Raw genomic sequence first — 16,586 nt, 5'->3', positions numbered from 1 at the left:
CTGCTTTTGCAGCGCTGCTGTTGGTAACATTACCAATGGTATCATACAGTGAAGGTATTAATTATGAATTGCCAAAGGTGGCCTTTGTATAGGACCAGAATGTCTTTGGATTTTCTATCTGCTTTCAAGAAAGAGTTTCATAATGTAAACTATTAAAAGCATCTTGCATTGAAGGTAAATTTCCAGCTTCTGTAAAACGTTGCCTGTGGCTGGTCCCGGCAGAGGTTTGAGTCCTCCCTCGGGCATGGGTGTGTATGTTTGTCCTTAGGATAATTTAAGTTAAGTAGTGTGTAAGCTTAGAGACTGATGACCTAAGCAGTTAAGTCCCATAAGATTTCACACACATTTTAACATTTTTGAAAATGTTGCCATTCTTTGAGACTTGTGTTCTTTTAAATTTAACATGCTTTTTTCATTGTTTCTGTGACAGTTTTATGACCTACAGAATCAGTTTCATCTCTTATTATATCTTGTATAAATCTCTCAATTTCCATCAAAACTATTTCTCTGAATTTAAGCCACATCTGGCCTATGCTTACGGTGTGGAAAGAATGGCTACTAACTCTTTAGAATGTGTCAAGCAAATTTTATCTGCTTTTTTATAATGCATATTTCGCATTTATTTTTAGTTGGTTTCGATGTTACGGTATTTGGTCTCATTACAAATACCTTGTCTTCAATAATTTCTGTATCCATCACGATGCTCCCTATATGCTCAGGATTATTTGAGGTCAAACATGCTTTCACAACTACTTCCACTTTGAGTGGGCTTCAACTAACTGCTCAAAATAATTTTCAGAGAATATCAACAATGTAGGAAAAGACAGATTTCTACTCATCGTAAAGAAGACATGTCAAGCTGCAGACAGGCACAATTAAAAGACACTCACAAATAGGTCATAACTTTTGGCCAGCGTGCCTGTCTGCAACTTGACACGTCTTCTTTATGGTAAGTAGAACTCTATCTTTTCCTACATTGTTGATATTCCTACCTGGAGTTTCCACTGTTTAATTTTCAAAGAAAGCATTTAGTATAATTTCAGAGGATGTTTTATGCATACCATTGACTTTAAAAATGTATTTTCACCAACATATGGTGGGTACGTATTTAAAACGAGACAAGTTTTCATTGAATCTCTGAGCAACTGTATCAGTAAATGGAATCAACTACTAATTTATTCTGCTTGACATACATAATCTCTATCCATACTAACTCACAGGAGCAACTGAAATCACTTGTTTCATACAAATGCTAGTAATAACCAGTGGCAGACAGAAAATGGAACAATCACATCGGCTCAATTGCAGGTGATACAAATTGTTCAACATCCACCTATCACTTTACGAAACAAAAATGTTACAAACCATATATCATTACCAACTTACAATGTTTATTTTAATTGTATTATGTAACATCAACAAAATTGTTCAGGACTAACATAAAACAACAAAAGAAACACACATTTTGAAAGAAATACAACATGACACTAACATGACAAAGTTACAACATTCAAATGAATACATGAATGATACATATGGATTCATGCATTTCTCATCTAATGATAATGAACAATAAATCTACAGAATTATTTTATTGCTACAGATATGCAAGAGAAGATATTTAATACACAAATGTAGTACCAGTTAAGTGTGAACAGACAACATGAGACATTTAAAGTGACCCTGGTAGTATGTTTAAAAAATAAGTCTCATGGCACAATACTCTGAATATGTAACGACATTTCATACAATTATCACAACTACTAGACCACTAATCCAGAACCTGAGAGAAATCTTTTCCTCAATAATGCAGATTGTGGTCTAAAAAAAAAAAAAAAAAAAAAAAAAAAAAAAAAAAAAAAAAAAAAAAAAAAAAAAAAAAGTGAGAATAATTTTGTAAATGATCCTGCGTGTAACATTTTAATAACTACCCTCAGTGATACTTTTCTGCATTTTAAAAACTGAGAGAAATCTTTTCCTCAATTTTTTAAAAAAAAAAAAAAAAGTGAGAATAATTTTGTAAATGATCCTGCGTGTAACATTTAAATAACTACCCCCAGTGATACTTTTCTGCATTTTAAAAACTGAGAATGAACAACCCAGTAAACATAAAAATTGAACATCTGCAAGACATTAAATTAATATCATTATATTAGATCCAGAGAAATTTCACATGAAATTGGAGGACAAAAAGTCTTGCAACATTCCTTAAGTTGTTATTTTGTTTAGTATTTTTAATTAAATGATACACAAAATAACCAAGCTAGGTTTGAGCTAATGTAGTAATACCTTAGAAGGAACAAAAATTATCATGGCATTGTAGCACTATGTATAGCACTCATTACAAAACTACATCGGCATCTCTTTTCATCTCTCTCTCTCTCTCTCTCTCTCTCTCTATATATATATATATATATATATATATATATATATATATATATATATATATATATCATTGCATCTTGGAAATAAAATTCACAACACAGTTTTTTATACAACTAAGGGCTAATGCGTCTGAAACCAAGAAAACTTAACAATGATGACAGCAGGTTATGCTTTCTCTGTCACTGACCAGCAAATGCCACATCAATTACAAATGATAGTATAAAAATTAAAAATTCATTTATGTATTGTGCCCCTGCTAACAGATATTTAAATGTAAAATTTATATTATGCATTTGATTTGCAAATCAAGTCCATAAATTATGTAATATATAACAAAATAAAAAATATTTAAATAATAAAACAATATTGCAAGTTAGTTTTGGAATTTATTGACAGTGAGTGTCCTAAATATTATCCCTCTGATTAATACCTCACACACCTGTTCTGAAGACAATGTGTGAGCCAGCTTTGAGTTCCGGGTTGCCATTACCCACTGTGTGAACAAAGACCCTCTCATTAGTGACTGGTAAGACACTGATGGAGTTCCACATTTTCTAAGCTCATCCCTCACTCTTTTTAAACACTTTCCAGCTGTACATGGAACAGGTGAGTGTGGTGCAATCTCTTTTGATATGTTTAAAATAGCATAAAATGGAGAGCCCAACAGTGCAGGATTTTGTAAAGCAACTTTTTCTAAACTTTACTGGGTGAGTGTAGCAGCATGCTTACAACCACCCAGTATCTTCCAGACGCAATGTTAAGAACATCCACACATATCATTTATATAATTAACTATCAATTTTTTATTTACTCCACTTTCATCAGTTTAATACGTTATTACTGCTTTTCCCCCCAGTAAGTATGGCTTCTAAGATAAGAATGAAAGGCAGACCTGGTCCACATAAAGTCTTCAGGCTGGATGTTGTGCTGTTCAAAATGAAAAACTGGGAATAATCAAAAAAGGAATAATAAAATTAAGTGATTCTAGTGGAAAGTGAGATACAAAAAAACTACTGCTGAAAATAGATTTATAAACAGAGATTATTAATTACTGCACTGATGCTAAAAATAATTTTTTTTTAACATTATTCATAATAGCTGTAAAGCAAAGGGCTTTCCAACTAGCGGTAGTGTATGAGAGTTCAAAGAGTAAAATCTGATTAATTTCACACATTTCTTTAAAGAATAAATATGTGGTTCAAAAATTTCATGAGGCGAAAGGGGAAAATTCAATGTAACTGTCAGCAATATGTCAGTGTCTCTCACTTGCCATGATCACTTACTCTAGAAAGAAAATGATATGAACCTAAACCTCCTGGAGCTATTGCAGGCCTCAATTAATCGAAATGGATCGAGTGTATGCCTTTCTGTCAGTGAATGAAACTTTTTTCTTCCTTTCATTAGCCAAAGATCCACTGATATTAATTTTTACATGGTAACTATTCATATATTATAGAACACTTACAGAATGTGTGTGTGTGTGTGTGTGTGTGTGTGTGTGTGTGTGTGTGTATTTGTGAGCTCACTCGCACATGCGCATTCTCACACTTGCCGCAACACACTGCTCGCTGCTTACAAACTGCAATCCTTTGGTTTTGAAGTTTGCCTATAGGCAATATAAGGAACATAGGCAGGCAGAATTAGGAACACATTTTGATAACCTTCCATTTCCAATTTCTCAAATTCCCATAATTAACTTCAGCTAGGAAAGGATTGGGAGGAAAATGATTCCTGAAAACAAAAGCAGAATAGCTGTTTGTAATTGTTATTTAATGTCTAGCTTCATCTGTCATCACAGGAGGCAGAAATAACAAGAGAAGTTAAGCTAGGTGTTATTTGGAACACTCACCCTACTTGTTACAAATATTTTCAAAGGTGCTTCACAAAACTGGTGCACAAAATGAAAATCCTGAGAAACAAAAGAAAGAGAAAACTGCAGAGAAAATGATCAGTGACAGAGTCTACTCCAAGCTCTTCAAGCTGAAAGCTTATTTCAGCACACAAACTTACTTTTCTGGTCAAAACCAGCACTTCAATAACCAAGAGATTTTTGCATATCAGCTGCATGGACTGAGATTGTTAGACTGACATTGGTTACCCACATCACACAGTTTATTAGCATGTTGTGTGTGTGCACACACCATAGTGCCGGCAGGCAGCACCCTTGATGGCAGAAATCTCACACGTGTATTGGGTTGCCAACTGCCAAGGCCATCAGAGTGCTCTGTCATCTTCGCTGAGAGCAAATCGTGGAAATAATGTATTTCCCAATTGATAGTTATTCAGTTAACATGGTTTCCTGCCAGTTATATCTCCACAGACTCTTTAATAATGGTTTCCAAATTAGTAGAGGTCAAAATTGTTGTTCCATTGTATGCCTGGTAGATATATAATGTTCAGCGATGGCAGACTTCCTCTACTGCAATAGGTCAGTGCAGCATTGATAACCCACCTGCAGAGCCCCTGCCACTGATCGGCAATAAATTTTAGGCAGTCATCACAGCCTTATTCTGGTATGATTTTACCTCAAAGTATTTTAGGTTTAACTACGAATACTTGAACGGATTGATGGGGTCACCTTGGGAAGGCCTATTTCTCCCTTGGTGGCAAAATTTGTTAATGTAAGAGTTTGAAGAACAAGCCCTTTATCCAACTGTTTTTTGGAGGTACGTTGACGGTACTGCCATGGTCTGGCCCCATGGAGATGAAAAATTAATGGAGTTTTTGCAGGATCTTAACTCTGTTTATAACCATCTAAAATTACAGACCTTCTGGGATGGATGAAGTATGACTTATTATGACTGAAGACTCAAGTGTACAAAATATTATGCGAATATTGTTGGCCTATATAGATCACATCCTATGCTCCGTGAAACAATGTAGCACAGAACATCAGTACTTACTTGCCTCCTGCATCATTACTGGACTTTGCATGTCCATTGGGAAAATAGTGCAATACAACAAAAGAACAATTCTGGCTGCTTCTAACTCATTTCTGGATTCCATTATTAAAGAGTAAGTGGGAATACAAAACACAGAAGACCATGTTAACCAGGACAGTGGCTAAATTGACCATCACACATGATTCCATTGTTTCTTCAGTTTTACCTCAGTGAAAACAACAGAGCATGTCAAGGGCTATAATGAACAGTAACTTACCACACATAGCATTTCTGTCATTGAGGCTGATGCCTGCTGGCAGTGTTGTCAGTCTTTCAATTATGGTTGTGACACATGCATGAAACACATACAGAGCACTATTAAATATAGTGTGACATGGGTAGCCAATGTCAGTTTTTGACAGTTCACCTTCAGGTGTATGGCAGCTGCTCAGATGAAGTATCATGTGAGGTTGCAAATGGCAACCAAATGTTCTCTGAAACATGATTGAATATTCAGAGTGCCAGGAAAATTTCGAGATTTACAGTGACTGTCACCTCAATGGTTATATAGTCCTGGCAATATTCTAGGAATACTCGTATTATAATGAGATCAACAGCAAGGTGTTTCTGCAAGTGTGATGCCCCCTTCAGACCAGCAAGGGCACGCCCCACATGTTGACAGTTGCGGCTGCGGCTGGCTCCTCATCTGTGCCCGGATTGGCAGCTTCTGGACCGTCGTCGTCATCAGGCGCTGGCGTGCCCTCGTGGCGGTCCTCGTGCTGTGGTATCAAGGATCGCAGCTGCGCAATGCAGTGGCTGAGCACACGCCGTGGCAGCTCTGGGTCCTTTTCCAGCTCCTTTGAGACTTGGTCCCTCACCCAGGATGCCATGTGCCGCAGGATGAAGTTGGTGTTAACACGGGATGCCTCCACCATGTAGTCCAGGCAGCGGACCACCTGCCAGAAATAGTGTACCCTCTGTCAATGCTTACAATGTTCCACACCTACAAATAATCCAATAAAAGTATTTCACATGAGGGTAATCCCAAAATTAAGTTCTCTAATTTTTTTTAGAAATACAAAATGCCTTTTATTTTCTGTTTTATGGGATGTTCCAAAGTAATGTATTAAAACTGAATCTCTCTTTAATTAAGGCATATAGAAATAATATTTTGTGAGTAATAATTCAGAAGGCAGTGAAACACTTAGAAAAACTTCCATGTGTTGTACTACTGGAAATAAACATGGCATTATCTTCACAACCAAACAGAAGCAGGACACTTCATGTGTGGTGTCGCCACCAGACACCACACTTGCTAGGTGGTAGCCTTTAAATCGGCCGCGTTCCGTTAGTATACGTCGGACCCGCGTGTCGCTACTATCAGTGATTGCAGACCGAGCGCCACCACACGGCAGGTCTAGAGAGAATTCCTAGCACTCGCCCCAGTTGTACGGCCGACTTTGCTAGCGATGGATCACTGACTTCTACACTCTCATTTGCCGAGACGATAGTTAGCATAGCCTTCAGCTACGTTATTTGCTACAACATAGCAAGGCGCCAGTATCCGTACTATTGATATTGTGAATCATGTACCATAAAGAGCGACGTTCTCCATTATGGATTAAAGTTAAGTATTCCACCAGCTACATCTGTTTTTCTCAATTCTAAGTCCCTTGTCATGTTCCAGACCTCATGCCAGCCTGTGTGAGCTAAAATGCGTGCATTTCGGCCTCCTTTAGTAAAATGGTGTTGCCTCTCCTGCCAACCACAACATCATGATCATGCAATTAACATGTCAGATAACTTGGGGGGGCTCAGGCAGATATCATGCCACAAAGACATTAAACAGAGCAAATACATTATCGTGTGGCAGGTATAAAGGCACAGCCATAAATATTATTGTAAAAAACCTCATGTATACATCTAAGCATGGGTAAATAAAATAGAAAGAAACTTCCACATGGGAAAAATATATTAAAAACAAAGATTCCAAGACTTACCAAGTGGGAAAGCGCCAGTAGATAGGCACAATAAATAAAACACACAAACAAACACACAGAATTTCTAGCTTTTGCAACCGACGGTTGCTTCTTCAGGAAAGAGGGAAAGACGAAAGGATGTGGGTTTTAAGGGAGAGGGTAAGGAGTCATTCCAATCATGGGAGCGGAAAGACTTACCTTAGGGGGAAAAAAGTACAGGTGTACACTCGCACACACACACATATCCATCCGCACATACACAGACACAAGCAGACAAAATGTCTGTTTGTGTCTGTGTATGTATGTCTGTTTGTGTCTGTGTATGTGCGGATGGATATGTGTATGTGTGCGAGTGTACACCTGTCGTTTTTTCCCCCTAAGGTAAGTCTTTCCGCTCCCGGGATTGGAATGACTCCTTATCCTCTCCCTTAAAACCCACATCCTTTCGTCTTTCCCTCTTTCCTGAAGAAGCAACAGTCGGTTGCGAAAGCTAGAAAATCTGTGTGTTTGTTTGTGTGTTTTATTTATTGTGCCTATCTACTGGCGCTTTCCCGCTTGGTAAGTCTTGGAATCAATGTTTTTAATATATAAGCATGGGTAAATATATATAACGTCTTACTGACAAGAAGGATGTATAGTGAGGGGGAGTGGGGGTGTATAACATAATGAAACACAATTACTTTTTACAAAAGTACAATCGCCATATCAAAAATGGAGGAAGAAAGAACAATAGCTTTACATCTGAAAATAATCCAAAAAAATTCATGATCATGCTGGATGTAAAATATCGGGCATGTCCAGGCGATGTGGCATGGTGTTGCTAAGCAGTGCAAATATATTTCCGAGTGTCACATATAATAGTATAATCTTAATATTATTAATGATAAAATATAGCTTCTTTACGTCCAAATACAAGCAATGCACTTCACTATCATTCAGTGAACATGTCAGATAAAATGTGGGGCTCAGGCAGATGACATTACCATTTGGAGAACAGCAGTGTGTGCTAAAGTGTTACTGGAAAACGGAGAATATGAATAGGGTTTGATGACTTAGGAGAGTTGAATTTAGAACACCACCACCCTCACAGTTAACAATTACAAGACTCTGAAGGAAATTTAATGTTGATGTGACAATACATAATACAATGAAGGAACGTAGCAGAAGAAAGAAACATACAACAGACAAGAAAGTGATGTTGTGATGATTCCACCATACACAGAACTCCTGAGAAAGTCTATGAGACAATGTTCTCATGATACAGCAATCAGAAAAGCTAGTTTTCACAGAATTTTTTGGATTCTATACTCTGTACATAGATGACTTGATAGGCGAATTGAATTCTGTGAGAGTGTTTCATCAACATGTGTAATAAGAAGATGAATGTTTCCAAGATCTAATTATTTGGTTGGATGAAAAGACCTTTAAACTTAACAAAACAATTAATTGCTATAATTGGGCTAGCAAAAATCCGTATGTAACTGAAGAAACACATCTAAATCCATCAGGAGTAACATTCTGATGTGATCTGGCATCTAAAGCATTGAACGAGACATACTTCTTTGAAGGAACTGTCACAGGTGGCTCTTACCAAGATGCATTGCACACGATAACCCCAGATCTTAATGGCATTTTTGACAATGAAGATTGTTACTTTCAACAAAGAGGGGGGGGGGGGAGGTTGACCTACCTTTCATCTTGATGTCATGGGATTTCTCTATTGCACAATCCTTTGAGATGGGTAGAGATTTGTGCGTCTGTGTAAAGATCTACAAGCAACACATACAGCTACTAACATCATCACACCTTAGCAAAAGACCTGGCACAAAACCCGAGAAAATTCTAGCCCTATGTAAAATTGCTAAGTGGGTCTAAGCCTTCTATCCACTCACTTGTTGACCAGTCTCGTGTGGCAGTTGAAGACAGCAAAACAAAAGCCAATGTTTTAAATTTCACATTCAAGAAATCGTTCACACAGCAGAATCATACAAACATACTGTTGTTTGACCATCAAACAGAATCCCACATGGACTACATAGTAATAAGCATCCCTGGCATAGAGAAACAACTGAAAGAGTTGAAAACAAGTCACCAGGTCCACATTGAATCTCAATACAGTTTTTAAAAGAGTACTCTACAACATTGGCCCTTTACCTAGCTTGCATTTATTGTGAATCTCTCGCCCAACACAAATCTCCAAGCTACTAGAAAAAGTGCATTTGACCCCTGTCCAAGAAGGGGAAAAGAATGGATCCGCAAAATTACAGACAAATATGCCTAACATTGTTTTGCTGGAGATTCCTTGAACATATTTTCAATTTGAATGTAACAAATTTTCTTGAAACTGAGATGCTTATATCAACAAATCAGCACGTTTTTAGAAAGCGTCACTCATGCAATACTCAGCCTGCTCTTTTCTCCCATGATATATGGTGAAAAATGGATAAAGGGCAACAGGTAGATTCCATAGTTCTAAGCTTCCAGGAAGCATTTGACACAGTGCCCCATTGCAGGCTGTTAAAGAAGGTACGAGCATATGGAACAGATTCCCAGATATGTGAGTAGCTCAAACACTTCTTAAGTTATAGAACACAGTATGTTTTCCTCGCCGGCAGTTGTTCATTACAGACAAGGGCACCATCAGGAGTGCCCCAGAGACGTGTGATAGGGCTACCATTATCCTCTACACGCATAAATGATTTGGAAGTTAGGGTAAGCAGCAATCTGTACTTGTTTGCTGATGATGCTGTGGTTTATGGTGAGGTGTCAAAGTTAAGTGAGGTGTCAAAATTAAGTGACTGTAGGTAGCACCTAGCAAATACTCCATGTAGGAAGTTGGTACTGAAGGATAACTGATTATATATTAGTTCTGCAGGTGATCATGCCAAAGAGACCTCATCTTGCATCATGTTTTTGTTACAAAAACATGCAACAGTATGGCATGTGACACACAAGTACCGAAATCAGTAAAATACAATTCTGTAGGAGTTTTTCATAAAGGCTTCTATTTTAACTTCATTATTCTGAACCTGGACAGTAGCTGAATGAAATCAGATGATGGTGGGGGAAAGAGGTTATGAAATGAGACACTGGAAGTAAAAGATGGATTTTGCTATTGGGACAGCAAAATGACGTATACTGGCTGAGATCAAGAGGACATAAAATATAGACTGACAGCAGGAAGAAAAGTGTTTCTGACAAAGATAAACTGTTTATTTTTATTTTTATTTTTTTAAAGTATTTATCTGATAAGTGTTTATGTAAAAGAGAAAAATGTAGAGACATGAAGAGAAGAAAAGGATAAATATTTTTACATTTAACAGAAATTTAAGAGTCAGAAACTCTTTTTCAGCAGTAGCTGTCTGTAGTGTAGCCTACTGTGGAAGTAAAAAATGAACAACAAACAGTACAAGCAAGGGGCATCAGAAAGTTTTGAAATGTGGTGCTGCAGAATAATACTGAAGATCGGATGGGTAGACTGGATAACACAAAGATGTACTGAATCAAATTGGGGAACATTAAGGCATCAAACAATTGTCAGTTTGATAATGGCGGATAGTTTGGTAGGTAGAAATTGAGAACACGAAATGCAGCATCCATCCTGTCTGCCTGCAACATCAGATACCACATAGCAGAACAGAGATGCGGGATGCCTTTGTCACAGCATGTGTAACCACAGCAGATGTTTACGGTACAACTGAGGTTGCTGCTGGAGATGAAAGCACAGCCTCGTGTCTCATACAACAGCAGCCGGAATCCGTTACCTGTGCACAGTGGATCCGATAGCATTAATGTGATCGAAAATAGTACCAGAAAATCCATCCACCAACTGCCCTTATAAGCTGGAGCATTGCAGTTAAACATGCTTCCCAGACTTGTAGGGGTCTGCCAGTCCAGCTGCAACACTCATGTGCCTCATTTGCTGGTAGTCCCGAGTTGTCAGTAGTAGTGGTAGCTTCGAACTGCAACTCAAGAGTGTCACGTAATGGTGTTCCGGCCTCGCTCGAGAGCTTGTTGGTAATGCTGTGCCGACCATTCTCTAGTAGATTGCACACCTGAACCTCAAATGCCTTGATAACATCCAACACAGGGTTATGGTCTATTACTCGAAAGACACATTCTCAGTTAACCATCTAATCACAAAGGTACTAAATGATTATTAAACATTGTATGGTATACCCTGATACTTGTATTCTTGTGGTTTTTCTGTTGTATATCACATTATCCTTTCTCTTCACTTGCTTAAGGGCTACATGCTACATGACATGTAGAGATATGTGCCCTCGGTTGCTCTGATTGTAATGAGTGTCTTTTTAATATACTGCATACGTATCACAGTGCCTTTCTTTAGGCTTACTTCATATCTTATCATTTGGTATATCAGCTAGCCACATGCCTGCTTACCAGGAGACTTATCACTTTCGTGATAACATTGGATTTGACTTTTTCATATATTTCAATACTTACTGCTCAGCGGGAATTCATTGTGGTATATTACATTAGATTCATAGTTTGGCTCACTAGTGATGTTTTATTAAGTAAATTGCATCTTATGAGTTTGTGATAGATAAATTGCACTGATGTATTTTTATATTCTCCTTTTATTAGTCATTAGTAGCATATGGAACATGATGATACAGACAGTCATGGGGTGACGTCCAGTAAGTGGTATATGTTCTGCTACTATATGACAGCATGTAATCAAATGTTTTACGTTCAGTCTGTACTCGTCAGTATATTACTATATTGTTCTACTCCAGTTTTTTCACGGGCATTGCATTAGAAATATGGACTTCCAATTAGTAGGTTCCTTTTTTACGATTATTTGATGTATATACTTTGCTCACTAATTTAAGCTAATACAGTGTGTCAATGATCTCTTACTTTATTACTTAATTTATCTGTAACTTCATGTAACTTCCTGTACTGGTTGGTATTGTTATGTTATTACACATTACCAATGTATGTTATCTTTTTCATACTGGTATCATTGTCGTCTGTACACAGGGCTTGAAGATAGCACAGTAAATCGCCGAACTGGCAACCAAATAAAATAAGTTTGGAAATTAGACGGCTGAAAGGTGTTTGATTTGACAACTCGTAACGAACAGCCGAGTCCCGGAACCATCTCTGAAAAGATGGACATTTAGAGGCTCTGTAGTGATTTTGTTTCTATTTTTTCTTTGGTGAACTTTCTCGAGTAAGTGACTTGTGAGGAAAACATTTTATTTTGTTGTTCTTCTGCTATAAAATCTGACGTGGGATCCATATTTTATTTCTTGCTTGGATTGTGTCTTGTTTCAGCTACTTTGTCGACATCAGCAATGTTCTTGTTTATTGGTTTCTCCCCGTAAAAACAGATTGAGGAATATTGCTCACATTTTGTCTCTGCTACTGCAGACACAGCAGTAAACATGTGCTAATGCATGCAACAATTAAGAGGCTTGCATTGGACATACTAGTGCTAAGAGTTGCATCAAACCAGTCTTTGAAGGAAATACAACAACAACAGTCTTTTTAGACATTCACTCCAAATTGCAAGAAACGCAACAATAAAAACACTCAGGTTCAGCACACAATTTTGAGAAACGCACCTCCCTATGAACTTCCATCTGGCGCTCTCTAAATGCGGCCTCTCTCTGAAGTGCGACCATCTGGTACTTTGCATCGGTCAGCATGGTCTGTGCTTGGGCAGATAGCTGCGCCTTCCTTTCCATTTCTACGGCTTGATTGTAGAAACGAAACTGGTCTTCTCTGTACTTGTTCCACTGACCTGTTTCCTCCTAGTTAGATAAAAAGAGATGTTAATGAAACTGACATCAACAAATGATAAAACATGACAAAATTACACATTATATGAGGCATTTAAGGAACTAAGTGTACAATATTTTCATACTTTGTAGAAAAAATGCATTTAAAAAAAAAGTACGGAATATTGTTGTTACACTTATTGGCCACTTTTCCACATAATTTGCCACCCCGCCCAATGTACACGGTGAGCCGTGGCACAAGCTTCTTTATGTCCTCCTCGAAGAACTCTCTCACCAGCTCCTTCCTCCACTTCAGAACCTCTTTCTACACCCGCTTGTTGGTTGAAAATTTAATTACACTCATTTGTGCCTTCAGAGAGGTGAAAAGATGATTATATGACGGTGTCAAAACAGGGGAATATGAGGTGTGGTTCAAAACATCCCAACCAAATGAATTCAAGAGTGTCTCCATGCTTAAGAGAGCGAGAATGGGCATTGTTGTGCAGTATGCACACTCCTCTCATCGACATTCCCATCCTTAAGTTTTGAATGCTCCTTTCGAGTTTTTAGGGTCTGACAATTCCTTCTTTCACTGATGGTCTCTCCATGAGGCAGGAATTCGACCAAAATAATGCCTTTTCAGTCCCTAAACACAGAGGCCATGATTTTTTGCCTGAAATTGTGGTTCTGAATTTTTTGGCAGATGGGAAATTGCTGGTGTAACGGCTGTCTTATTGTCTCAGGCACGTAATGAACCACCGATGTTTCACCTCCAGATACAATACAGCTCAGAAAATCCTCATCTTCCAATGCAACTTGCTCAAGAAACTTGCAGGCACTGCTGACTTAATTTTTCTTGTGCTACTCTGCCAGCTGTTTTGAGACCCATGTTATGCACAGTTTTGAGTATCCCTGTGAGAGTCTCACGTAAGAGAATCCTGGAGAGTTGTGGAAACATCGAAGAAATTTCATCTACTGTCAATCGGCACTCTTCTTGAACAGTTTCCTCTATGTTTTGCACCAACTCACCAAGTTTCCTCGATTTTTTGCATCAGCTCACCAGTCAAAACAGAAAGTCTTCCACACCTCTGTTCATCATGAACATTTGTTCTGCCTCCACCAGATCCCCTTTCACCACTTAAACATACTCTTTCTGTTCATAATACCTTCCACATAAATGATTTTAATTTGCAAAAAAAAAAAAAAAAATAAAAAAAATTAAAAAAAAATAAAAAAAATAAAATAAAATAAAATTGGTAGGTATTATTACCTCTGCGAGTAAGAAGTGGACCACAGTAAGCGCCTTGCACCTGGGAGGATTTCTTACCAGTATCTTTCAGGCAACTGTACACTACAATGTGAGTTTACGTAACACTGTGTTCCCTCAATGGTCAATTTAGTCAGGGGGTCCCTTCTACCACTCAGTGTTGCCAACCCTCAAAAAGCAAGAAACAGGCTTTAGTCACAGTACATTTACTTTCTGAACATGCCTCATCAAGAGGAATTTCTACTGATGGAAAACACATTGTAAAATACACTATGGTTTGGAGCCACTGTTCAAAATTTTCTGCACAAATTACAATAATTATTGGTCAAATATGAATTATACTTTTAGTTGTGCAATAAAAGCTAAATATGATTTTTTTAAAGTAAGTACTGCTTCTAAAGATAGCTTCTGCAATACTGTTGTTGGTAGCTGCACTTGCATTGTACAATTACTGCAATTTATTGACGAAATATTGTTAGTGAGAGAACCGTGCTTAAAGTTAGTTGACTGTACTAATGTTTGGCCCTTATGAAGAACACAGAATTACGGAATCCCAGTGGTGAGAAGTAACTGAATGATCTGAAGACAAATAAGTCTTCAAGCCTGGAAAGAACCTCAATTCGGTTTTACAAAGAGCACTGGCCCCTTATTTAGCTTGCATGTATCATAAATCTATCATCCAGTCAAAGTCACAAACGACTGAAAAAAGTGCAGGTGTCTCCCATACATAAGAAGGGTAAGACAACAGCCTCGCGAAATTAAAAAACAATATCCTTAACACTGGTTTGCAGCGGTATTCTTGAGCAAAATCAACAAATTTCCATGAGACAGAGAAGCTTCTGCCTACAAATCAGCACAGATTTAGGAAGCAACACTTGTGCAAAACTCAATTTGCTTTTTTCTCACACAGTGCCATGTGAACTATGGGCGAAGGCCAACCAGCAGACTACACACTACTTGATTTCTGGGAAGTGCCTGGCACAGACCACACTGCAGACTGTTAATGTAGGTCTGAGCATATGGAACTGGATTTCAGATATGTGAGTTGCTTGAAGATTTTTTAACTACCAGAAGCCAGTAAATTTTCCTGGACAGTGAATGTTTATCAGAGGCAGGGATATTGTCAGGAGTGCCCCACGAAAGACAGAAGGACCAGTCTTGTTTTTGTAAACATAAACTATCTGGTGGATAGGGTGAACAGCAATTTGCTAAGGTTTGCTGAGAAACTGTAGTGTACAGGAAGGCGTCATCACTGAGTGGCTTAGAAGGATGCAGGACGACATGGACAGAATTTCTACTTGATGTCATAAACAGCAGCTTGTTCTAAATGTAGACAGATGTAGATTAATCCAGAGGAGTATGAAAAACAACCTTATAAAGTTCAAATTCAGTATTAGTGACGTTCTGTTTGACACAATTACATTGATTAAATATCTAGATGTAACACTGCAAAGTGTCATGAAATGGAATGAGCAAGTAAAGTTGGTAGTAGGGAAAGCAAATGGTCGACTCTGGTTTGCTGAGGCGTTACTAGGGAAGCGTAGTTCATCTATAAAGGAGACTGCATACAGAAGACTTGTGTGACTCATTCTCAGGTATTAAGTTTGTAGGATAGCCACACATCACAATCAATATTTTATTGGCTGTTTTTGCTCAATGTAATAAAAGCACCATCAGAAAGTTCAATGTAGTTGGCTCATTAGATTGCTGATATCAGTGTTTTGGATCTCCACCAGGTTGAATTAAAAGAAGACATCAAAACAATTCAGAGGCATGCTGCTAGATTTGTTCCCAGTAGGTTCAATCTACACTAATAGTACAGAAATACTGTGTGCGCCAAATGGGAATCCTTAAAGGGTAGGAGACATTCTCTCGCTGTAATTCTATTAAGAAAGTTTAGAGGACCAGCATTTTCCAAGACTGCAGCATGACTCTACTGCCACTAACATACACTATGTGATCAAAAGTATCCGAAACATACATTTTTCCTATTAGGTGCATTGTGCTGCCACCTACTGCCAGGTACTCCATATCAGCAACCTCAGTAGTCATTAGACCTTCTGAGAGAGCAGAATAGGGTGCTCCACGGAACTCACTGACTTCAAATGTGGTCAGGTGATTTGGGTTTCACTTGTGTCATACATCTGTACACGAGATTTCCACACTCCTAAACATCCATAGGTCCACTGTTTCCGATGTGATAGTGAAGTGGAAACGTGAAGGGGCATGTACAGCACAAAAACGTACAGGCCGATCTTGTCTGTTGACTGACTGCTGACAGTTAAAGAGAGTCGTAATGTGTAATAGGCACACATCTATCCAC

General features: G+C 38.1%; 1 protein-coding gene across 1 annotated transcript in view; it reads right to left on the bottom strand.

Annotated features, from left to right (window-relative positions):
• Positions 1-2,468: 2,468 nt before the first annotated feature.
• LOC126291650 (ATP synthase subunit b, mitochondrial-like) overlaps positions 2,469-16,586 on the bottom strand; it is a 61,332-nt gene continuing 47,214 nt past the window's right edge. The window contains exons 4-5 of the mRNA XM_049985215.1: positions 12,841-13,029; positions 2,469-6,223 (exon numbers count right to left, since the gene is read on the bottom strand). Of these exons, the coding sequence (XP_049841172.1) occupies positions 5,915-6,223; positions 12,841-13,029 (498 nt within the window). The 3' untranslated portion in view covers positions 2,469-5,914. The remainder of the gene's footprint in view (positions 6,224-12,840; positions 13,030-16,586) is intronic.

The sequence above is a fragment of the Schistocerca gregaria genome, chromosome 9 (genome assembly GCF_023897955.1).
Source record: "Schistocerca gregaria isolate iqSchGreg1 chromosome 9, iqSchGreg1.2, whole genome shotgun sequence".
NCBI classification, from domain to species: Eukaryota; Metazoa; Arthropoda; class Insecta; order Orthoptera; family Acrididae; genus Schistocerca; species Schistocerca gregaria.
Note: the sequence above shows the minus strand (reverse complement) of the source record. Positions and strands in the feature narration are given on the sequence as shown.